General features: G+C 43.0%; 1 protein-coding gene and 1 pseudogene across 1 annotated transcript; one reads left to right on the top strand and one right to left on the bottom strand.

Annotated features, from left to right (window-relative positions):
• Positions 1-1048: 1048 nt before the first annotated feature.
• On the top strand, positions 1049-4650 carry LOC121534776 (annotated as a pseudogene).
• Positions 4651-23556: 18906 nt separating this feature from the next.
• Positions 23557-25691, bottom strand: LOC121534791. The gene has a single exon (XM_041841357.2). The coding sequence runs from the start codon at positions 25673-25675 to the stop codon at positions 23687-23689; it is 1989 nt and encodes a 662-aa protein (XP_041697291.2). The 5' UTR covers positions 25676-25691; the 3' UTR covers positions 23557-23686.
• Positions 25692-26648: the final 957 nt, after the last annotated feature.

The raw sequence follows: 26648 nt of genomic DNA on the forward strand, positions 1-26648 counted from the left end.
CTAAATCTAAAAGTCACACACAAATAAAATGGTGACATAACCACAACTCCTTTGATAATTTCCTTTGCCTCGTGTCACTATTTCTATTTATACATTTTCATTTTGTATCTTTATCTTTAACTCTGCAATTGTTGGAAAAGGACCCGTAAGTAAGAATTTCACTGTTAGTCTGTACCTGTTGTTTACGAAGCATGTGGCAAATACAAATGTTGATACCCTTGTGTTTCTTTTAATAAAGTTGTTATCGCTTCTAGTTCAGCTTGATCAATGACAATCAAGTCAGCTGATATCCAGTCTTACACAGTAGAGAAGAATGTAATGCATTGTTATGTAATTAGCTAATAATAAAGAGGAGCATGAGTTCTGATACACTTTGCGCTCATGTGCCCCCAACTATTAATATCACAAAAGGCCTTGCAAGTAAACACAGGTTAAAGCGAAACACGGGTTTAAAAATGCGAGGAATTGGAGTAATGCTTGTGAGATAAAAGCACTCCTCTGTTGAGCAATCGCTACAGCTTGGGGCCATGTGTAACAGTTTTGCTTCCGTCCCTCTCCTCGCCCCTACCTGGGCTTGAACCAGGGACCCTCTGCACACATGGGTTAAAGGGGTGTGGGGGGGGGGGTATATCTCATTTGGAGGAAAATGAACAAGCCTATTCAAAATTCAAAGATCAACAATAGTGTTTTCAAACCAATAAGGCACAGTACTGACAGGAGACATCCAGCTTGGCCAAGGGCGAGCCTCCATGTGCTCCTCTGCACACATCGACAACAGTCGCCCTCGAAGCACCGTTACTCGTCGCTCCACAAAAGCCACGGCCCTTGCAGAGCAAGGGAAACAACTACTTCAAGGTATCAGAGCGAGTGACGTCACCGATTGAAACGCTACTAGAACGCACCGCTAACTAGCTAGCCATTTCACACCGGTTACACTCACCCCCCTTTGACCTCCTCCTTTTCCGCAGCAACCAGTGATCCGGGTCAACAGCATCAATGTAACAGTGTTGCTTCTGTCCCTCTCCTTGCCCCTACCTGGGCTTGAACCATGGACCCTCTGCACACATCGAAAACAGTCAACCTCGAAGCACCGTTACCCATCGCTCCACAAAAGCCGCGGCCCATGCAGAGAAAGGGAAACTGTTATAAGTGTTATGAGGAGGCCGCCAGTTTAGGAATGGTAGATTTGACCCTGATTATGCAGAAGAGCCAATCAGGATTGAGATGCAGGTGGAGCTTGGGTATTATTGGCTGTATCCGAGAGCATAAAGAGTCCACCGAGCTTCCTTGAGAATTGGGTCCGTAAACTCGAGGAACAGGGATGAGAGGGTGCTATGTACACAGTACTTAGCCACTGAACAAAAATTATAAAAAATGGATATTTGCTGTGAGATGGCTTCACCAATAAATAAAAAGTTCTTATAGGCTTTATGAGCACATACCGTATTTGTTCAAATTTTTTCAATTTTCATTATATTTGCATAATTTCAGCACATATTTGGAAAAAGATTATGTCACTGTTCTTTAAGTTTGCTATAATTAGGGTTGCAAAGCTACCAGTAATTTACCAGAGAAAATCTAAGGCAATCTATCGTAACTTTGGTAATTTATACTTAAGTAACTTTTAAATAATCTGTGTCCATATTGTCCACGAGTTTCTAGTAGATAGACCATATGGTTAAAGAGAAAATAGCCTTATTAATGAAAAAAGACTCTAATCAACAATGGAATTATTTTCATTTACATCTGCCACTCATCACTATTTACTTTTCTTTTTCACAACTGCCACAACTTATTTTAAAATCATCTTATTGAATTATTTCATATATTTGACATGTGATAAGGCCACACAGAGGGCCAGAGATAATTACAGACACCTGTGATAATCTGAAGTACCCAAAAGGACCACTAAAGGTATTGTGATAGATAGCATAACATCCTTGAAAGATATCAAAATGCTGGTCGTTTACTGCTAAACATTTCCAGTAATATAAACCTCCTTTTGCAACCCTAGCTATAATTAATTTTTAAAAAGAACATTGTGAACATTCTTCATGTGTTCTTCTCATTTCTTCTGCAGGCATAAACCCTGGAAATCCAGACTCCACAACTTCCATCCATAGTCTCTCACCTACCTCAAGAAAGAAAATGCACAGGTATGTGATACTGAAATGATTTGTTATGATTTGTTCTGGTATGTATATTCAATTACACTATTCCCAGCTTTCAAACTTTTTTGTTGTTATTTTCTTTCTTTGCAGACAATCTGTTGATGGGGCGGAACAGTAGGGACAATCCTTAGAGAAACTCTTCACTCATAAATGTAAATAGAAAAACTGTTTATATACAGTAAATATATAACATATATTCTAAATATTGTAGTAAATACAGTACCAGTCAAAAGTTTGGACACACCTACTTATTCAAGTGTTTTTCTTTATTTTTTTACTATTTTCTAAATTGTAGAATAAGAGTGAAGACATCAGAACTATGAAATAACACATATGGAATCATGCAGTAACCAAAAAAGTGTTAAACAAATCAAAATATATTTTATAGTAGCCACCCTTTGCCTTGATGACAGCTTTGAACACTCTTGGCATTCTCTCAACCAGCTTCATGAGGTAGTCACCTGGAATGCATTTCAATTAACAGGTGTGCCTTGTTAAAAGTTAATTTGTGGAATTTCTTTCCTTCTTAATGTTTGAGCCAATCAGTTGTGTTGTGACAAGGTAGGGGTGGTATACAGAAGATAGCCCTATTTGGACCAAGCCAATATTATGGCAAGAACAGCTCAAATAAGCAAAGAGACACAGTCCATCATTACTTTAAGACATGAAGATCAGTCAATCCGGTAAATTTGAAAGTTTCTTCAAGTGCAGTCGCAAAAACCATCAAGCGCTATGATGAAACTGGCTCTCATGAGGCCCGCCACAGAGGATAAGTTCATTAGAGTTAACTGCACCTCAGATTGCAGCCCAAATAAATGTTTCACAGAGTTCAAGTAACATACACATCTCAACATCAACTGTTCAGAGGAGACCGCGTGAATCAGGCCTTCATGGTCGAATTGCTGCAAAGAAACCACTACTAAAGGACACCAATAATAAGAAGAGACTTGCTTAGGCCAAGAAACACAAGCAATGGACATTAGACCGGTATAAATCTGTCCTTTGGTCTGATGAGTCCAAATTTGAGATTTTTGGTTCCAACCGCCGTGTCTTTGTGAGACGGAGAGTAGGTGAACGGATGATCTCCGCATGTGTGGTTCCCACCGTGAAGCATGGAGGAGGAGGTGTGATGGTGCTTTGCTGGTTACACCGTCAGTGATTTATTTAGAATTCAAGGCACACTTAACCAGCATGGCTACCACAGCATTCTGCAGCGATACGCCATCCCATCTGGTTTGCGCTTAGTGGGACTATCTTTTGTTTTTCAACAGGACAATGACCCAAAACACACCTCCAGGCTGTGTAAGGGCTATTTGACCAAGGAGAGTGATGGAGTGCTGCATCAGATGACCTGGCCTCCACAATCACCCGACCTCAACCCAATTGAGATGGTTTGGGATGAGTTGGACTGCAGAGTGAAGGAAAAGCAGCCAACAAGTGCTCAGCATATGTGGGAACTCCATCAAGTCTGTTGGAAAAGCATTCCTCATGAAGCTGGTTGAGATAATGCCAAGAGTGTGCAAAGCTGTCATCAAAGAAGAATCTCAAATATAAAATGTTTGGTTACTACATGATTCCATGTGTTATTTCATAGTTTTGGTGTCTTCACAATTATTCTACAATGTAGAAAATAGTAAAAATAAAGAAAAACCCTGGAATTAGTAGGTGTGTCCTAACTTTTGACTGGTACTGTATATAAAACACACTTTACCAGTCTGCATAGTTCACCCAAGTTGACTCAAATATTTTCCCTCCATATCACTTCTAGGTGGCCAAGCGGCGTTTCAGGTCTTCCTGAAGTCTGAGTTCTGTGAGGAGAATCTGGAGTTTTGGCTCGCCTGTGAAGAGTTCAAGTCCATCACCAGTCCAGAGAAGCTTGCCTATAGAGCTACCAGCATTTATGAAGAATTCATCCAAAATGACTCCCCCATGGAGGTAAACACACATAAAGTTATCATTATGACAATAACATTATATTACTTTATTTTCCTTACAGTGATAATAGATGAGTGACTTTTTTTGCAAGTTATACAGATCCATAAGAATAATATTTAGAAATTCACCATGAGTAACTCTGTAATTACCGCACAGTGAGAGAATGAAATCTTTGAGCCTTCCAGGATGACATGAAAAAACATAAAATAGATTTAAAAGTTTATAAATATAACCTAAATGTTAACCAAATTAGATGAAGAATGACTGACATGTATGATAATAGTGTTATTAAAGGTTGTGTAGATTGTGATCATAGCATTTTATTCTCTATCAAGTCAACATTGATTTCTACACAAGAGACACCATTGCTCAGAATCTCCACCAGCCAATGCCATCTTGTTTTGACGGCGCCAAGAGGAAGGCCTATAGCCTTATGGAATATGATGCGTACCCTCGATTCATTCAGTCTGACTACTACAAGGACCTGTGTTCTACTGCTGCTGGAGGTCTGAGACACACAGTCAAAGCCAGCTATCGCAGCTGAGATTCAGAGACGTATCACTCCCAAAAGTGATACCAGACAGTGACTGAAACATAGTGCGAGACCTGGGATAAGAGACATTGACATTGAATGTCATTGTGTTGGGAAAAGTATGTGTCTGGTTCAACAAAAGTGGAGATCTGGAATCTGGATTGAAGACACACACACTCTTTCCAGTCGGCATATATAGGCTAACTGCTTTTGGATCAGAGATAACTTATACTTGAATTTAAGAGGAATATCACAAGAGAACAGACCACATTTCAGACTGCAGCCAGACTGCAACCTTTTGTATATTTCATACATAGGCTACTACATATACATGTGCAAAACCTCTTGGTCCTTAGACAATGATTATGAAGCAAGTGCCATACTATTATGCTTTTATTAGCAGTAACGAATAGCAATTCATGCTTGCTGACGACATATTGTCAAAGAGAAGTGTTTGACTTGACTACAAAGTTACAGAATGTATCAGTTTTGCAGGGAGGTTGAAAGATTAATTAAATGCTAGCACTGCAGGTATTGAGTAAACTATGATGTACTTTGCCATAATAAAACAATTCTATTTTGGACCTACTTTGTTTTGCCTACTCTACATTAAACCCACTAGTTACATTGTACCTTCAGAACATTAACACACATACGCGCACGTGCACACACACATTAATATTTCTTACATTTCCAAATTCTTTACTGACAGAACAATTTGAACACCTACAGTAATCACACAATGCCACATCCTCACCACCAGAAGGTGTGACATCATCAAATAGAATTTAACCAGCTCCCCTCCCAACCGATCCTCTCATAATCAGAGCCTAAATTGTCATCATACTGTCAGAGTAGACATTGCAGTATGAATTCATTTTAATTGCACACATTCTCACTCAAGAAGCAGATAAAAATCTGATCACTAAGCTAAATACGATGTACATGTAACAACTACTTGAGCATGCAGCGTTGCTCTTTAGTCAGTCAGAAGAGGTCATTGGGATAATACTATAGCTATTATGTATGTTATGTAATACAAGACATACATGCCTGAGGATGGCGTTGCGGTTAAGGCAACCTTCTTAGGAACATATATGATTCCCTTGCCAGCATGGGGTCGAAGCCTTACATTGGTAGGCTTTTGCTTCCTTAAAACCAGTACAGTGTCTGTATTTTAGCCAACAGTGTCCTCTGGTGGTATTAGTAATTGAAGAAGCCTAACACCTTATGATACAGTGTTTTTAGCTCAGATTAAAGTAACTGTCCAGTGAAAATCTTACTTTTAAAAGTTAATATTCTGTTAACTCATACCCAAATAATGTTGTTTACTCATCCTATACTCGTATGTAGCCAAAGCATAAATTGGAGAAAAAAAAACACTTAAAAAACAACACCTAAAAAATGCTTGCTATTTCCTCATAGAGGATGATGTCATCCTCCTGAGGAGGATAATCTGGCCAATGAGCAGTTTACTCGCATTAATATTTTTTATGACTGGTAAACACCCACACCATTCTGTTGTTGGGGTACACCCACACCATTCCAACACCGAAAAGCTGCTTTTTAGCATACTTAATTAAAAGGAAAACTATTTCACTCATATTGCTATTAATTATAGGTAATGTTTCATAGAAATATGGAAACACTGGACAGTTACTTTAAATTTACAGTGGACTAGGATGTGAATTTGACTTTATAGCTCATAGCAGAGGCTCTTTATAACAAAGGCCTCTCTAAAACGATCAACTTGCAGCATATTATTTACTATTCATTACATAGCCCACTTGCAGAGTTTGCCTGGTTGACCAGACCATGGCACCAGGATAAAATCTGAGTTTACTAAAGGCCCAGTTGTACTTTTTTTTCTCTCCATCTGGATAGGAATGATCCATATTATTTTATCCCCTATTTTGCAATCCAAGATCAGATCAATAATGGTTGATTTTAAGCTAGTTTATCAGAAAAGGATTGGATAGGATCATTTTAATCAAGGGCCACATTCAGTAGTCAAATGTTGTCCAACGTTGCAGATAGAAATGTCATGAATAGAGTCAATGTGATTCCTTGTGCTACTTGTCAGAGGCTGCGTTTACACAGGCAGCCCAATTCTGATCTATTTTCTTTCTTCACTAATTGGTCTTTTGTGCAATCGGATCAGCTCTGATAAACACCCCCCTGACACCTCACCATGCGGAAAACTTGGAACCTCCGAGTTAAAATGTACATATATTTTTTGCCTAGAGCTTCCTATTGGTTGATTCTGATACTTTCCAAGTGGGAAATTCGAACCTCACCTTTCTACAACTAGTTCCAAAGTCTGAGTTTCCAAGTTCCGAGATATCTTGAACGAGGCAGAAGGATGAAAAAGTGAACAACTGGGGTGTATTCATTACGCCAATTCTGTTGCAAAACATTTAGTCTATTGCAAAACGTTTTGCAATCGAAACCGTTTACTCCAAACGGAAAACAAATTGCAACGAAAACCAGTTTCTATTGGACAAATTCAGGTTTCGTTCCGTTTGCTCTATTTGCTTCCGTTTGGTTCTTCAACGGTAACGTTATAAAAAGTTTCCTCTGTTGAAAAATGTTTTGCAACAGAAACCGTTTACTAAAAATGCTGTTTAGTTCCGTTTTGTTCATAAACGGAAGTTGTAGTTCAGTCATGTCTCTCAAAAAACTAAGAGGCTGGAAGAAGTTGGAAGGAATAATAATAATAATATGCCATTTAGCAGACGCTTTTATCCAAAGCGACTTACAGTCATGCGTGCATACATTTTTGTGTATGGGTGGTCCCGGGGATCGAACCCACTACCTTGGCGTTACAAGCGCCGTGCTCTACCAGCTGAGCTACAGAGGAACACCGCAGATTTCACTCCACTTTAGATCATGGAAGAACCTATCATCTATAGATGTGCAGCTTGTGCCAAACACTTCTTAGACCAGGGGTGTCAAACTCATTTTAGCTCAGGGGCCACATGGAGGAAAATCTATTCCCAAGTGGGCCGGACCGGAAAAATCATGGTATATATAACTTAAAAACAACAACTTCAGATTGTTTTCTTTGTATTAATACGATCAACATACAACATAAAGCTGGAGCCTACAAGCACAACATCACTATTAATCATAAAACACATCAAGTTTATTTGAAAATTCTACAGAAAAAGAACACACAAACACACAATGCCTCAGTGATTAACAGAACTGTTTCACAGATCACAGAACTATATCAGGGTGTCATTTCTCAGGAAGAAATGTAGATACAAATAATGAAATCCTGTTCCCCAAACAAGTGCAAGAACCACAGGGTCAAAAATAGGTTAAATATACAAATAAAATAAAATCAATTAAAAACAATAGCACATCAACATAAAAACATATAAACATAAAGCTGGAGCCTGAGGACAGTGTCCAAAAGCACAACATCACTATTAATCATAAAACACCTCAAGTTATTTGAAAGTTCTGAGGACAAAGAACACACAAACACACAATGCCTCAGTGATTAACAGAACTGTTTCACAGATCACAGAACTATATCAGGGTGTCATTTCTCAGGCAGAAATGTAGATAAAAATAATGAAATCCTGTTCCCCAAACAAGTGCAAGAACCACAGAGTCAAGAATAGGTTAAATATACAAATAAAATAAAATCAATTAAAAACAATAGCACATCAACATAAAAACATATAAACATAAAGCTGGAGCCTGAGGACAGTGTCCAAAAGCACAACATCACTATTAATCATAAAACACCTCAAGTTATTTGAAAGTTCTGAGGACAAATAACACACAAACACACAATGCCTCAGTGATTCACAAAAGTATATCACAGATCACAGAACTATATCAGGGTGTCATTTCTCAGGCAGAAATGTAGATAAAAATAATGAAATCCTGTTCCCCAAACAAGTGCAAGAACCACAGAGTCAAGAATAGGTTAAATATACAAATAAAATAAAATCAATTAAAAACAATAGCACATCAACATAAAAACATATAAACATAAAGCTGGAGCCTGAGGACAGTGTCCAAAAGCACAACATCACTATTAATCATAAAACACCTCAAGTTATTTGAAAGTTCTGAGGACAAATAACACACAAACACACAATGCCTCAGTGATTCACAAAAGTATATCACAGATCACAGAACTATATCAGGGTGTCATTTCTCAGGCAGAAATGTAGATAAAAATAATGAAATCCTGTTCCCCAAACAAGTGCAAGAACCACAGAGTCAAGAATAGGTTAAATATACAAATAAAATAAAATCAATTAAAAAACAATAGCACATCAACATAAAAACATATAAACATAAAGCTGGAGCCTGAGGACAGTGTCCAAAAGCACAACATCACTATTAATCATAAAACACCTCAAGTTATTTGAAAGTTCTGAGGACAAAGAACACACAAACACACAATGCCTCAGTGATTCACAGAAGTATATCACAGATCACAGAACTATATCAGGGTGTCATTTCTCAGGCAGAAATGTAGATAAAAATAATGAAATCCTGTTCCCAAACAAGTGCAAGAACCACAGAGTCAAGAATAGGTTAAATATACAAATAAAATAAAATCAATTAAAAACAATAGCACATCAACATAAAAACATATAAACATAAATCTGAAAGCGTTGCTCAAATTCCCGTAACAGTCCCGTTATTTTATCTTTGAACCGCTTCATGTCTGCCACATGTTGGGTCGCACACACATTTTTCAGACAGGGGAAGTGAGCTGCATCACCACCGGCAAGTTGCGTCTCCCACAATGACAGCTTCAACTTGAAAGAATGTATACTGTCATAATACTGCGTGACAACTTTGTTGCGCCCTTGCAGCTGTTTGTTCAAGTTATTCAGGTGCTCTGTAACATCCACCATAAATGCAAGGTCCGGCATCCATTCTGCGGATTGAAATTCTAACACTGGTTTGCCCTTTTCTTCCATGAACTGTTCAATTTCTTCTCGTAAATCAAAGAAACGCCTCAGCACAGCACCTCGGCTTAACCATCTTACCTCAGTGTGGTATGGCAGGCCATAGATGTGGTCTTTCTCTCTGAGAAGGCTGTCAAACTGACGGTGATTCAGGCTTCTGGATCGGATGAAATTAACAGTTTGGACGACCACCTTCATGACGTTATCCATCTTTAATGACTTGCAACACAAAGCCTCCTGGTGCAAAATACAGTGAAAAATCAAAAAATCACGTCCTCCATTTGCAGATTGCACTTTCTCTCTGAACTTTGTCACAACGCCTTCTTTTTTCCCGATCATTGAGGGCGCACCATCTGTAGCCAGGCTGACAGAGCGGGACCAGTCCACTCCGACCCTGTCCAGCGCGCCGACGAGTGCGGTAAAAATATCAGCTGCTGTCGTTGTATCTGTCATCGGCACCAACTCCACGAACTCCTCGGTGACGGTCAATGTGTCATCAACTCCGCGGATGAAAAAATGGCCAGTTGTGCAACATCTGTAATGTCCGTGCTTTCATCAATTGCAACCGAAAACGCAATAAATGACTTTACTTTTTGCTTCAACTGGCTGTCCAAATCCACTGAAAGATCGGAAATCCTGTCTGCAACTGTGTTTCTTGTCAGGCTGATATTTGCAAAAGCCTGCCGCTTTTCAGGGCACACAATCTCCGCTGCCTTCATCATGCATGTTTTTACAAATTCACCCTCACTAAATGGTTTTGAAGCCACTGCGATTTCATTAGCAAATTAGGTAGCTAGCTTTCACTGCAGCGTCACTGATGTCTCGGCTGTGAGTAAACACAGACTGCTGTTTCTTCAGACCCGCCAACAGTTCATTCACCTTCTCTCATCTCCGCTGTCCTTGAAAGTTGTCATATTTGTCGGCATGAAGACTCACATAGTGGCGATGAAGGTTATATTCTTTCAGCCCTGCAACATGCTCTGAACACACCAAACATACAGCTTTCCCATTCAATTCCGTGATTAAATAGGATGACCATTTTTCTTGGAACACTCTGCACTCTGCGTCCACTTTTCTCTTTTTTGACAGAGACATATTGGGGCAATGAGGGTGCCAAAGCACATAATGTTAAAAGTAGAAGCCGTAATAAATATTGCGGGCAAAACAAAGTAGCTCATTGGCTGCACGTGCTTGACCTACTTGCTCTGCCCCGGTATAAACAGTTTGCTTGCTTAACACAATAGCTATTGCGCCATCCAGTGGACGCAATTGGAACAGCAGTTTATTTTATTGAAAAATTGCAGCGCATTTTTATACTTTACAATTTATTTTTATTAATTTTTTATTTTTTTTATCATCTCGCGGGCCGGATTAAACCCGTTTGCGGGCCTGATCCGGCCCGCGGGCCGTACGTTTGACACCCCTGTCTTAGACTATTCAGATTGGAATGGCAACCTGTGGAAACCATACAATTAAAATTAACTACAACTTCCGTTTAAGAACCTAGGGTGAAGATATTTTCGACCTAGTTAAGAACCCAGCAGCTCTAATTACGTCACGTTGAAGACACTAAACACACTAATCTACCAGGAGGTGGCATAATACCAATTTTAAGCAGGAATTTAACAACTTAATTACACCGTTATATACACCCCCCTTAAATTGGGGAAGCACATCCCTAAATCCTCAGACCATGTTAGCTTGGCTTCTGCTTATCCTCTTGACACATTCTCTACTCCTCTACACTGCAAACATGGTTCTGATGAAGGAAAGCAAAGTGCTAACTGACGAATCTGAATCATCTATGACTTCACAGATAAGCCTTTTTGAAGGTCTAATAGATCCACCAACTCTTGTTTTGGCTGACTACAGGCTCGGGTTTGTCAATGGATGCTTCTGAGTGGTCATTATCTTGGGCAGGCTCAGAGATGTGAAAGTAATTCATACTGTTTACTCATACTGTCCACAGAAGAGTGGGTGATGTCACTACTGGGGTCATCACTATCTTGGTAAATCACTACATCACTGAGGTTGCTGACCAGTTCTTCATCTGGATGAGGAGTATTCTCAACTGCATCAGTTAAGTCATCAGGTAAGTCTCGTTCATCGCTTTCAGCGGTTTGCATGAGCCAGTTCACTGTCCGTGTATCACAGTCCTCTTCTTCATCAGGTATCTCAGGTACACTTCCACAGATGGCTTCATTGTCCTCAAGAGTTTTCGTCAATTCCCCTGTCCATTGGAAGGAACGTTACAGAGAGGAGGAGATTCCTGTGAACAACTTTCTCTTTGGCTGTCTGTAGATCATTGATCCTGTACACATTGATGTCTGGTTTCACTGATGTCACTTCAAATAGGGTTGAGTCCCATCTTTCTGCAATCTTCTTTCACCCCTGTTGGCTAGTAGCACTCTGTCTCCTACCATCAATGGTGATCCTTTTTTCTTGCCGTTGTAGAGCTTTGCATGGCGTGTCTGTTCATGAAGGCTGTGCTTCTGAGCTATTTGAACTGCTTCATACAGGTCTTTCTTCAAGTGTGACACGAACTCCAGATGGTTGATTACACTGATGTCTGCGAGGACATTCTGAAACATGACGTCAACGGGAAGTCGTGGGATCCTCCCAAACATGAGATAAAATGGTGCGAAGCCAGTTGTTTCGAGCTCTGTGCAGTTGTAGCAGAAGGTCAACATCTGTAGCGTTTGGGGTCACTTGGCTTTGGACTTTGGAGGCAGAGCTCTGATCATACCACCAACAGTTCTATTGAAGCTGTGATGTCACGAGAGGCTACACAGCTTTCAGCAGGATTGCTCAAGTAGTGCAAGGAGACCAGGTTCAACCAAAACAAGGATTTTATTAAAGGTCTTGGGAAACTAACGAAAGTATAACACAATTCTGTTCTCTGGTGGCTCTTTAAGGGTTAACAGTTCAGGGATGTCTCTTCCACATCCAAAATCATAACTCTCCCTCGCTCAAATAACTTTTCCCCAGTCTTACTGTATTCCACGTTGCAGCTAGTGGCCAACCCAGCAAAACGTCCTTCCAAATGTCCCACACGTATTTCCACAGGTGCATATATCCAAAGGTGAGTATTTCCCAAAGGTAAGTATCTCCAAATCCTTATATTCCTCATGGAAGTGGACGTGCAGCACTCTTGTCCTCCAGAGAGCCCAGGTTGGAGACTGTGTCTCTTCACTTCCCAAACCTTCAGCTCATCAGCTCCTCATTTGTTTCAGCTGCGTGGGAAGATTGGCCATAGAGGGGTGGAGTTCCCGACCATACCAGCAGATGGAGCCATAGCTGTCTGGGTTTGCAGCCACCTCAGGGGGATGTAACGTCCCTCCAGGACACAGCCTCTCGTGACATCACACATCCCCCTCCTCGGGACCGACGTCCTCGTCGGGGTAAAGGCAGCGAAGAAGGCATCACGCCGGGAGAGGGCGTCCGCATTGCCGTGGTGCTTGCCAGACTGCTCTCTCTTCAACTCCTCCAACTCTAGGACCAGGGACTCAGCCTCCTGTTGTCTCTCCTTGAGTTTCTTACTGAACGCATCAGCCTTGGTTTTAGCAGAGTTTAGCTTCTGTTGAGCAGCTTTCAGTTCCTTCTCTCTCTCTGCCTCCGCATTCTTCATCTTGTTCTCCAACACCTTGTACTTCTCCTCTGCCTTCTTCTGGACCTCCTTACTACTGCGCAGGGTCTCCTCACACTCCTCGATGGTCCTGCGCAGCCTCTCCAGCTCCTCCGGTTGCTTAGGGAAGGAGCTCTGTTGGAGTTTAGCCTGGAGGATATCTAACTCTTCTGTCTTCATGTCTAACTGTTGCTTTAACAAACGATACCTCTCAGCGGTCCCCTTCAGACCAGACAGTTCTTTGTCCAGATTCTGTAGCTCCGTCTCTGTGTCGGTCTGGGCACCTGCCATCCCTATCAGAGCCCGGGCGGGAGTGAGTAACTCGGAGGATTGCACCGGAGCCTTCCCAGGATGAGTCTTGCCTCTCCGTTTCCGAGGTACTCGGGTTATCCTCTCCTGAGACTCTCTCCAGAGTGGGTAAAAGGCTGGGCAGTCTCGTCCAATTAGGACAGGGACGGGGAGGGAATCAACCACCCCCGCCGTCGTGTGTATGGTTCCCCGTGTGCTGGTCATTGTAAGTTCAGTAATGGGGTATTCTCTGGTGTCCCCATGGACACAGGAAACTGGGAGGACTTTCCCCGGGGTCAGACACGTTGGGCCCACCAAATCCTTACGCACCAGGGTGGCCCGGCTACCAGAATCCAGTAAGGCCTCCACATCATGGTGATTCACAGTTACCGGGCAGGTGGGGGGTCGATCTGGGCCGCCATCTACGACTCCCAAGAGCGAGGCAAAACGGGTGTGTGGGTGCTGAGCTGGAGGACTCCGCAGTGGGCATAGGTTCCTCGGCTGGTTTCCCACACTGCCAGGAGATATGTCCCATCTCCCCACACCGGTAACACTGTCGAAGTTTCCCCCTCCTGGTGTACTCTTCTTGGACCCGCCTGGTTTCTGGCTCCCCCTGGAGCCGGGATAAGTCCTGACGTGGCTGGGTTCGAGACCTTGGGGGTCCTTTGGACGGGTTCTTCCCATTTGTGGTGGGGCCGCACTCCTGGGGTCTTTTTCGGGAAGCATTCAGCATCTCCGCTGTGGCCTGGTACTTTTCCACAGCTTCCACGGTCAGATCAGCCGTGGTCAAGGCCTGTTGACTGATGAACCGTTTTGCCTCATAAGGCAGGGGCGCGTAGGTAACGATCCACCACAACGGCCTCCACCACCGCCGCTGCTGTATTCCTCTGCGGATCCAGCCATTTCCTTGCGATTCGGACAAGTTCATGCATCTGCGCCCGAGGAGGTTGGTCTGGTTGGAAGGTCCAGCTGTGAAAGCGCTGGGCCATACCAAACTTTGTGAGTCCATATCTGCTGAGGATCTCAGACTTCAGGGCATCATAGTCAGTAACCTGGTCAGGGCCCAGGTCCCGGACAGCATTCAGCGATTCCCGGTTAGAAAGGGGGCTAACAGACCAACCCACTGTTGCTTGGGCCAGGCTTCCCTAGTGGCCGTGGCCTCAAATGCATGCAGGTATGCCTCAATGTCATCGGTAGCTCCCATCTTAGATATAAAGTAACTTGCCTTTATTGGGCGGGTATTTTGGACCACCCTCTGTCTCTGCAACTGCAATTCCTCTGCCTTCAGAAGGTTGGCTTTCTTTTGCTCCTCCAAGAGAGCCACGTTTGCTTGCATCTGGGCTTGCTGGCCAGCAACAAGGGCTTTCAATATGTCCTCCATTTCAGTCGGCGGGGAGCCTACGGCCAACTTGGAAAACTGGGTGATCAAACCTTCGGTATCCTCCTCTGACATGCACTATTAACGCTTGAGCGTGCCTGTATTCTCCACCATCTGTGATGTCACGAGAGGCTACACAGCTTTCAGCGGGATTGCTCAAGTAGTGCAAGGAGACCAGGTTCAACCAAAACAAGGATTTTATTAAAGGTCTTGGGAAACTAACGAAAGTATAACACAATTCTGTTCTCTGGTGGCTCTTTAAGGGTTAACAGTTCAGGGATGTCTCTTCCACATCCAAAATCATAACTCTCCCTCGCTCAAATAACTTTTCCCCAGTCTTACTGTATTCCACGTTGCAGCTAGTGGCCAACCCAGCAAAACGTCCTTCCAAATGTCCCACACGTATTTCCACAGGTGCATATATCCAAAGGTGAGTATTTCCCAAAGGTAAGTATCTCCAAATCCTTATATTCCTCATGGAAGTGGACGTGCAGCACTCTTGTCCTCCAGAGAGCCCAGGTTGGAGACTGTGTCTCTTCACTTCCCAAACCTTCAGCTCATCAGCTCCTCATTTGTTTCAGCTGCGTGGGAAGATTGGCCATAGAGGGGTGGAGTTCCCGACCATACCAGCAGATGGAGCCATAGCTGTCTGGGTTTGCAGCCACCTCAGGGGGATGTAACGTCCCTCCAGGACACAGCCTCTCGTGACATCACAAAGCGTTCTGTAATCCCATTCCCTATAGGATGGTAGGGAGTAGTGTGTAATTTCTCCACACCAGCTAACTCCAACACTTCTTTTATCAGCCTGCTTTCAAAATTGGCTCCCTGGTCGGAGTGAATACGCCTCGGAAATCCATATATGCAGAAGAAGTCATTCCACAGGCAACGAGCTACTTGCTTTGCAGACTGATTCTTGCATGGGAATGCATGGGACATTTTTGTGAAGTGGTCGGTTACAAATAAAACATCTATGGACTTGTTGTCACTCTGTTCTGCAGTCCAAAAGTAGATACAAACCAATTCCATTGCTTCTGTGGTGCAAATGTTCTCAGGTAGAGCTCGAGCATGGGGTTCCGGAGTCTTTCCAACAATGCATCGATGGCAGTTCATCACATGATTCTCATTGTCACGCTCCATCCCAGTCCAAAATAATCGTTGTCTTGCAAGAGATAGTGTTCGAGAGCGCCCTTGGTGACCCACTGTATCATGGAGGCCATGGAGAACTTGCTCCTTCAGGGAATCAGGTACAACATATTGGAAGAGCTTTTTGTTCATGTGATGGTCTCTCTTCTCCCTGTACAGTATACCATCACGAATGGTGAGCTTTTTCAGGTGCTTCAGTAGTTTGATCACGCTGCGGGGTTCAGATGCACTCTCACACCTGTTTGGTCTTTGATGTCTCTGAACGTAGTATAGGGCTCTACTCACAGTACTGTCTTGCTCCTGTAGGCTAAGCACTCTGAGGGAGAGCAGCGGTGTGGTCTTCCTGTTGTAGCTGAGGAATGGCTGCCCCTGTTCCCATTACCTGACTCAGGCCACCAATGCAGTGAGCATTCAAGATAGCTGAGATTTCTTGAGAGATAATGGAACCATGGTTGAAGGTGAAGTGACTTCATCAGTGTTCCGTTCAGGTGAGTCTCGGTCTGGTGGGCTCACCACTGCTTGACAGTTGTTTCTTGCTCTGAAGGTGTCCTGTACAGTCCTATTGGCCACTCCATTGACCCGATCTAGGAGAGACAGATAGGGCTCTGTCACAAGGCGGTGGCTAATACATGACTGGACGAATGGTCTCTCTGCTCAAAGCGTCGGCTATTACGTTCTTCATTCCAGGAACAAGTTTCAGGTCAAAGCTGTATGACGTAAGCTTAGACACTCAACGTTTCTCACATGCTTCGAGTCAGGGTTTCGTCAGTATGTATGTTAGTGGGTTGTTGTCAGTCCAGGTTGTGAAGTGTTGTCCCTTTAGCCAGTGGCTAAACTTGTCACAGACTGCCCACTTCAAGGCGAGAAATTCCAATCTGTGAGCTGGGTAGTTCATCTGAGAACAGGAGAGTGTTCTACTTGCAAAAGCCACGGGTCTGCCCATCTTTTCACCCTTGGGTTTTTGAGAAAGCACTGCTCCAATTCCATCAAATACAGCACCAACAGCAAGAATGAACGGCTCATTGAAGTCTCGGTGAGCTAAGGTCACACTAGTCACCAGGTCATGTTTCAAGGTCTCGAACGCTTCTTGGCACGCTGTAGTCCAGTCAGAAGGTGAGAGCTTGACATATGCTGTTTTCTGTTTAGGTTTTCGTCCTCTTCTTGCTGTGTTATGTTTGGTTGGCTCGGCTGTGAGTTTGAAAAGCGGCTTGGCCTTGGCTGAACAGGTCTCCATGAAGTGTAGAGAACCATTCTCAGGAACGAGCAGATCTTCTTTTGACACAGTGTTATTCCATCAGAGTCCATTAGGTCAGCTTTCTGGACGTTGTTGATGGCCTCAACTTTCTCTGGGTCTGTTTGCACACCATTTTCACAGATGATGTGACCAAGAAATCTGACAGATCTTCTGAAGAAGTGGCACTTCAGGTTGAGTTTTGACAGACGAGAAAACACCATCTAGAGGCGTTCAAGTGCTAGCTGCTCAGTAGGTGCAAAGACCATTACGTCATCAAGATAGCACAGTAGGCTTGTGAAGTTCTCATTACCAAATATAGACATCATCATGCGCATGAACGTTGCTGGACTGTTCGATAGGCCCTGCTGTAACCTATTGTATTCATGGAGTCCAAACGGTGATGAAAACACAGTATACTTCTTGTCCTCTTCCTGTAAAGGAACATTATAGAAGCCTGACGTGAGATCCATTGTTGAGAAAAATCCATTTCCTCCGAATGCAGCTAGGACGTCGGCCTGGTGGGGCAAGGGATGGGCATCTTTTATTGTTCTGGCATTGAGCCACCGGAAATCAGTGCAAATCCTGAGATCGCCATTTTTCTTCCACACCAGAACAAGCAGAGATGCATATTCACTTATAGACTTGCGAATGATGCCTCTTTCTTCCATCTCATTCAGGGCAGTTCTCAGCTTCTCATAGTTGGCTTGGAGGTATTCGTCGGTAAGGCAGACGGAACGGCTTGTCATCAACAAGATGAATTCTGTGGACAAAGGCCTTGGCCTCACCACAATCCATTTTGTGCCTAGAAAAGGTTGACTCATGATTTTCAATGAGGTGCAGCAGTTTGTCCTTCCATTCCAGAGAGACTTCACAGGACTCCAAGTCTAGTGGTGCAGCGGTCTAAGGCACTGCATCTCAGTGCTTGAGGCGTCACTACAGACCCCCTGGTTCCTTTCCAGGCTGTATCACAACCGGCCGTGATTGGGAGTCATATAGGGCGCCGCACATTTGCCCAGCGTCGTCTGGGTTTGGCCGGTGTAGGCCGTCATTGTACACTGCACATTAGACTGGATACTGTCAACCTCTGGTAAGTCCGCTACTGCAATGCAAGGAGACACATCAGCGATTTTTGCATTTCTCTTCAGAATGTTCATCTTGTTTGTAGGAATGACTACTTTAAATGGGATAGAACCATCTCTCCATAATGGAGTGATAACCCTCCCTATCAGTATGTGTTTTGGTCTGGACTTGGATTGAGTGGGTTCAACAATCACCGTACTACCTACTGATATGACTGCAGATGCAGGTAAGCTTGTATAGGGACTCACAATCTTCCATATCATCAGTGGTGGCGTTGGGAGGTTTACTCTCATGATCTGCACTGTCCTCCCCTATGCACAGACCGGTTAGTTTCCCTGCTCCATCTGAGCTGTGGTTATTTTCGTCTCCGGACAGTTGCATCTAGAATGGTGAGCTGAATGACACTGAAAACACAATCTATTCTCACAGCAATGAGTGAGAGCAGAGTGAGTGCAATCTTTGCACACAGAACATGGTGTGGCATTTAGGCCTTTAATCTTGGGTAGATTACTAGCAGTCCGTTTCCTGAGTTCTGAGCTGGGCTACAGCCACGCAGCAAGACCTTCTCTAGCATATCAATTACTCTCTCTAGAGCAGAGTGATCTGAGCTCTTAGGTTGCTGTGGCTCCTGTATATCTGCGGATGGGACTGAAGCTGGAGACACTTATCTCCCTCACTAACTTTAAGCATCAGTTGTCAGAGCAGCTTACCGATCATTGCACCTTACCGATCACTGCACAGCCCATCTGTAATTAGCCCACCCAACTACCTCATCCCCATATTGTTATTTACATTGTTATTTATTTTTGCTCATTTGCACTCCAGTATCTCTATTTGCACATCATTTTCTGCACATCTATCACTCCAGTGTTAATACTAACTTGTAATTATTTTGCACTATGGCCTATTTATTGCCTTACCTCCATAACATTTGCACACACTGTATATAGATTTTCTATTGTGTTATTGTGTTAGTCCCCTGTAGCTCAGTTGGTAGAGCATGGCGCTTGTAACGCCAGGGTTGTGGGTTTGTTTCCCACGGTGGGGCAGTATGAAAATGTATGCACTCACTAACTGTAAGTCTCTCTGGATAAGAGCGTCTGCTAAATGACTAAAATGTAAATTGACTGTACGTTTTGTTTATTCCATATGTAACTCTGTGTTGTTGTTGTTTTTAAATCGCACTGCTTTGCTTTATCTTGGCCAGGTCGCAGTTGTAAATGAGAACTTGTTCTCAACTGGCTTACCTGGTTAAATAAAGGTGAAATAAAAAAATATAAAGTGGAACTAACCTCGACTCTGCTCACTGTGATTCTCTCACTTGTTTCTCTGTGTACTTTTGCAGTGGCTTTGAAGCTCTTCTCTGCATGGTAGTCGTTTAACACATCTTGTACTTCATGTGCAGACCACTTGTCAATTGTTTTGGCTCTGAACGTGAAGGCTAGTTCTTTGCTTGGGCAGTTCCTGATGAACATGCGTGTGATGTCCGTGCTAAGATCCTCATTTGCCTTACCCTGTTCCTTCAGGCCTTCTGTAGCAGTGCCTCTGCACGGTTCAGTCTTAGCCAGTATTCATATCTGTCCTCCTGTTCCTTGGGTAGAGCCGTGTAGAAATCTTGGAGTGGGATATATGAGTATTGACTGCAGCTGAAATGCTTCCTGAGGAGACTATAGATGGCATATGGGTTAGCTAGAATGTCAATGTCACTATTCCTGATTCCGATTTTGTCTACATATTTTTCTCTTCCCTTGAGATGGATGAGAATCTCTTCGGCCTGTTCCTCTATTTTCATGTGTCCCTTTTTAATAACGTTTCTCATGGCCTCTTCCCATTCATCAAAGGTAATTGTGTCTGATCTCTCCCCTCTACAGGAAGGTGGTTCTTTGACTTTTCTTTGGGCGACTACTTGGACTTGGGAGAAGTCTAGAACTTGGCTAACTGGAGGGTCAGGTCTGTGTCTTGGTTCACTTTGGCTAGTGGCTGTAGCTCCTGTTGGGCTACTAGAACTGAAGTGCATGATAATGCTATCAGCTAGCTGCTGTCCTATCTGTTGGGCTATGGTACTCATCTGACCTATTAGCACTGCATCATCATTGGGGTTAGGAGTGGAGGTGATAACAACCTGGGGCCTAGGTGAGTTGACTGCATGATGACCATGAGAAGTTGCATTGTCCCCACTGACTAAAGGAACTTCCCCTGCAATTTCACTACCATTGATATCACCATACACATTAGGACTACCAGTTGGGAAAGGAATAGGTAACCCCAACACACCCCTTCCCCTACCAACATTGACAGGTGTAAGCAGATCTGAACAACCAATATGGTTGAAACTCATTGTAGTAGCTCAAAATGAAAGTTTAAAAAAAATAACGTATAGAATGACAGAAATAACTGAGACAGAGGACAGTGTTGCATCAACGTTACAGCTTGCTGCATTCTTCTCGCTGCCTGTAGACTCTGAGAAGATAGGACGGCTCCCAGTTCGATGAGGAACACCAATCTTGATTGATGATCCGGGTCACGGCATGATGATCCGTCCCTCAAGTCCATGAGTCAACACAGGAAGGAGCAATGGATGGATAGTTCATTTATTTCCAAAGCTGCAATGATGGGACACACACAGTATGGATGAATGATCAGTAGTCGATGGGTTGTTAATAGCACTCCCTCAGCAATTCTCCATAAATCTGCTGTATAATATACTAACAAAAAAACAAACGAAATGTCTATCAAAAACATTGTGATCTTATAGTGGATTTAACCATTTCTAATCATTCCTAATTTACTATAATACAAATAAATACATTGCACATGGAAACAATCTCATATTTACAACATCAGAATAAACTATTATCCACTTTAGTATTCAAAATATATCAAATTACCCTGAAAAATTACTCAATGTCACACTCTTGTGGCAAAGAAATATAATACACCTAGAATGTACCACATATTTTCCTAAACTAATAAAACCAGGCTAATTCACTGGCTGGTGCTCATGAGTTTATAAAACATATACTTGTACTATACATTTGTCATAAAATACCTGCAATGATGGGACACACACAGTATGGATGAATGATCAGTAGTCGAGGGGATATAAATAGCATTCCTAAAGAAGATGCATTCTCGAGTTAGCTACCAACTTCAGAGGGAACATAAACTAGCATAAAACCCACATGGAAAACTGAGATTATACAAATAACATATAAAAAGTGGCTTATTTGAGGCCAAACCAACAATGGTGGTTACTAATAACATAAATTGCTAATGTACGATGTAAAAGGTGGATTTTATGGTGTAATGTCAACTTTATACATTTCTAACCTGGGACCATTCAATTTTCAACTCAAATCTGCTGTGGATTACCCAGAATCCCATACCTTTATCACTGTGTATCAGACAATGTAAACACACTAATCTACCAGGAGGTGGCATAATACCCATTTTATGGAGGAATTTAACAACTTAATTACACCGTTACAAATGCATAGTCACTTTACCCCTACCTACACCTATGTACAAATTACCTTGACTAACCTGTACCCCCGCACATTGACTCGGCACCAGTACCCCCTGTATATAGCCTCATTGTTGTTATTTTATTGTGTTACTTATTTTTTTATTTTTTTTACTTTAGTTTATTTAGTAAATATTTTCTTAACTCTATTTCTTGAACTGCATTGTTGGTTAAGGGCTTGTAAGTAAGCATTTCACGGTACATGTGTATTCGGCACATGTGACAAATACAATTTGATTTCAGAATGCCAGGTAAATGGGCAAAATATTGCAAAGACTGGGAAAGAGAGCGGGGTATAGTGTAATGGATTAAGAGCATCACAGGAGATGACAGAAAAGCTTACTGTAGGTTTTGCAAATCAGAAATGCGAGCCCACCACGCCGATCTTATTTCTCATGAACAAACGGCTGATGGCTGCACATATTGCATGCCACTCCAGCATTGCAACTGTAGATCACCTGGGATGTGTTGTTGAAGACATTATCTTCAATAATATCCACAGAACAAAATGCACAGTGCTCATCAATGCAGTTATAGGGCCTGCAGTGCATGAGGAACTAATAAAGGACATTGGGAATGAGTCTTACTCATTGATTATTGATGAAAGTACTGATGTCACAACCAAGAAGCAACTGTGTGTGGTGATAAGATAGCACAGCAAGAAACTCTGTCAAATCACATTTAATAATCAACATTCCAGCTGGTAATTCACTGACCATTGCCAATGCTTTGTTCAAGTTTCTTGATGACAATAAATTGCCCATTGAAAAACACAAGAAAAAATCAGGGTGAGTAACTTTTACAAGCGTTATTTTTGAGTCTACACACACACAGACACTTCTTTCAGTCATCTGTCTGTAAAGTCTCATTCCCCCTCTTTCTCTAACTCATCCCTCATTATATCTCTGTCTGTTCCTCTACTCTCTGTCTCTGTTATGTGGTGATGGGGAATGGCAGCAGCACCAGCTTGTATGGGGATCACCAGTATTCTGCCCTGGAATTGCGTTCCCGTGCAAAACTAGACAGATAGCTAACAACTGAGTCTTCAATAAAACTTCCAAGGCGTGACTTTTCTTGAACGAATGTATTGAAAACGTTTATGTTGTGAAACTGCAAATACAGAAAATAATATACTTTAGTATTCAATTCACATTGACATACTGTAGCTGTACATTATACATTTCAAGTTGAAGTTGCATAAATACAAAGCAAGTGCCAAGTTTCCATATATCTGGCATGACGACAAACCAAATAGATAATTACTCTATGAGTAACAACTAGCCAACTCCTTTCATTACTCTAATAATGTACAAACACCTCTGTACAATAACAAAGCATATTACACTAGAAACAGTAACAAACTATAGTATGTTTTACACTTCTTTTACATGACGCACGAGCAAACTAATACAGCTAACGGCATCCATGAAAGTCAATGCAATTTGCGTGAGTAAATGTAACCAATTAACTTTGATAAGTAAGCAATTCTGTCAATAACGATATTATCATCACTTGTAATATGCTTGAATTGAACTTACAAACAAATATTTTCCGAGGCTGAAGCGTAACAATAAATAGTTGCACTGAAAGAACTGTACAGTAACGTTGTTTCTAGCTGCTTGTCGCGTGCATAATAACAACTTTACTTCCGGGTTTTCGTACATAATTCTAAGTACCAGAAAGCTCCACTAGGGGGCGCTAAACACCATGGAACACAATGAAAGTCACTCTTAATCACTATAATAAAATAATCTGTTACCTTCTAACAAGATGGCAGCACACTCCCCGCCTGGTATAATGAGATTGTGCCACTATGAAATCAAATATTTTGCCTCTAGGATGCTTCAGAAAGAAGAACAACGATCTCTGAGATTGGTCTCAGAAACACCTTAGCAATCCCTTGCTTGACAACCTTTAGTTCTACTTTCCTGACCTTTCCGTCAGTACTGGGAAAGGTTTTGACCACAAGTCCGACTGGCCAGTCATTTCTGTGCGTCTGACTGTCTTTCAATAAGACAACATCTCCCACTTTCACGTTTGGCTTTTCTGCTGTCCATTTTCTGCGTCTCTGCAGTGTTGTCAGGTACTCCTGTCTCCACCTTTTCCAAAAAGTGTCAGCGAGACACTGGACTTGCTTCCACTGTTTTCCATGAAGATCGTTCATGTGGAAATATCCAGAAGGGGCTGAGGTAGCGTTGGTCTTTTGTGTCAGTAACATTGAGGGTGTAAGAATGGCAGGCATGTCAGGATCGGTTGACACTGACACTAGGGGTCTCGCATTGATTATTGCCATAACTTCAGACATAAGAGTGCTCAAGACCTCATGTGTGAGACGAGTGGAGCCCGTCTGAAACAGCATAGCATCAAGGATACGTCTGGCAACCCCAATGAGTCTCTCCCAAGAACCACCCATATGAGACGAGTGTGGGGGATTAAATATCCAAGTACATCCCTTGTCTGAGAGGTATTTAGTCAACTCTGAGTCATTTGTGTCGATTCCCAGTTCCCTGCAGGCACCTATAAAGTTTGTACCTCGATCAGAGCGTAGCACTTTTGCTGGACCACGGATAGAGAAAAAACGCCTCAGCGCGTTGATGAAGCTGGATGTGGACATGGATTCGATGAGCTCAATATGGACTGCTCTAGTAGACATACATGTAAAGAGTACCGCCCATCGCTTGGAGTCTGCACTACCACCTCTAGTGCGACGAGTTATGACATTCCATGGTCCAAACACATCAAGTCCAACACTGGTGAATGGTGGCTCTGATGTGAGTCTGTCTGCAGGTAAGTCCGCCATCTTTTGGTCAACTGACTTTCCTCTAACCTTACGGCAGGTGACACACTTGTGGATGATACCAGAGACCAGATGTTTGCTCCCAATAATCCAGAAGCCTGCTGCTCGAATAGCTCCATCTGAAAAATGACGGCCCTGGTGAGCCACTTGCTCGTGATAATGTCTTACCAGCAGAGTGGCGACATGATGCGTCCGTGGGATGATGAGAGGATGTTTTTCGTCTTGTGACAGGTCGGCAGAGGATAATCGGCCTCCCACCCTCAGCAACCCATCCTCATCAATCACTGGGTTCAGCTTTTTGAGTGTACTTTGTTTTGGTAACTCCTTTCCTTTCTCAAGGCATTTTAATTCCTCTTTGAAGGCTTCATGTTGCACACAGTGAATGATTGCTGTTTTGGCTTGTGATAACTCACTTGTACTGCATGGTTTTTTACACTGATGCCAGCCTCTGCAGTTGTTGCCGTCCGCACTTTTGTGAAAGGATCTGGCAACATGAATGAGTCGTGCTGTGGCTCGATTGAGAGCTTTCCAGTTCGAGAACCCCTCAAAGCGATGAGAGCCGAATTGAGCTCCAGAAACCTTAGTGACGAAGGCAGTGACGTCTGGCCGAATCTCTGCGTCTGCGTCAGGCTCTACAAGGTCAAAATTGATGGTCTCAGACTCACTTGAGTTTGCTTGAGCCAGAAAAGGGGGACCTGAGAACCAACTGGTGTGCTTTAAGAGTGCGGCTCGTATGGGCCTGGTTGCTTGGTCTGCTGGATTGCTGTCAGTGTTTACAGTTGTGCTTGGATCTCTCGAGTGCCCTGTAGAGAGAGAAATGTGTTGCTGAGCTACGCTGCTGTAGTTCTCTTTCACCTGGATGATGTCAGGGCAAGGGCTCAGATAGGACGTGCGACCATTTTGAAGTATGTTTGTCCTGAACACGTTAACACTGGCTGGTCGGTGAGCCGTTCCCAGACAAACTTCACCCACGATGACCCACCCGAGGTCGAGTCGCTGTGCATAAGGAGTGTCGTGGGGGCCCATTGATTTGTTCTCGTACCTTGTGTACCCTTAAGATGTCTCGTCCTAAGAGCAGGAGAATGGGAGCGTCTGGGTCTACAGCTGGAATTTTGTCCGCCACTGGTTGCAGATGGGGATGATAATGCGCAATGTCTGGGGAGGGAATCTCCATTCTATCGTCTGGCATCATGTCACACTCTATCAGAGTAGGGAGAGTGAGCTGCTTGTGTCCGTCTATAGACTCCACCATGAAGTTGACGGCTCTCCTGCCTGAAGTCTCTGTTACCCCAGAACAGGTCTTCATGGTGTATGGAGCAGAGTTGTCATTGATGTTGAAGAGATTGAAAAACCCTGTCTTGGCCAGAGATTTGTTGCTCTGTTCATCAAGCACTGCATACATTTTGACAGCTTTCTCTCTTTTCCCAGCTGGATAAGCTTTGACTAGGCATATTTTTGAACATGATCTTGGATTGGCTGCCTCACCACAGATCTCGGTACACTTTGAGGTGACTGATAGAAGAGCATCTTCACCTTGCTCCCCGCCATGCTCTTTCTCTGCTGTAGCGGTGTCTATCGTTGAAGGAGCTGGACCTGGATGCAGAGCAGCAAGATGTCTGTCGCTGTCACACTCGGAGCACTTGATTGACACCTTACAGTCTTTAGCTCTGTGCTGAGTTGACCCACAACATCGGAAACAAATGCCATTCTCTTTGAGATATGATTTGCGCTCATCTAGAGTTTTGAATCTAAACCCGCGACACTTTTTAAGAGGATGAGGCTTGTTATGTATTGGACAGTGATGGTCAGGGCTTTCAACCTTTGTCTTACTGGGTTTGGTTTGGTGGTCTGAGGGCTCAGATGACACATCTGTTTTGTGTACAGTCACAGGTGTCTTGCTGTTGTACCTGACAGGTTTCTCACTTTTCACAGACACCTGGGTAGTTGAGGTGTAGAGGGTGAAGCTGGGGTCGTTTCTAATTTTCGCCTGGTTCCTGAT

Source organism: Coregonus clupeaformis, chromosome 21 (assembly GCF_020615455.1).
Source record: "Coregonus clupeaformis isolate EN_2021a chromosome 21, ASM2061545v1, whole genome shotgun sequence".
In the NCBI taxonomy this organism is placed as follows: domain Eukaryota; kingdom Metazoa; phylum Chordata; class Actinopteri; order Salmoniformes; family Salmonidae; genus Coregonus; species Coregonus clupeaformis.

What these genes read in the sequence shown, in the direction of transcription:
- LOC121534791 (XM_041841357.2), bottom strand. Translation starts at nt 25,675, where the DNA reads ATGGGCCCCCACGACACTCCTTATGCACAGCGACTCGACCTCGGGTGG.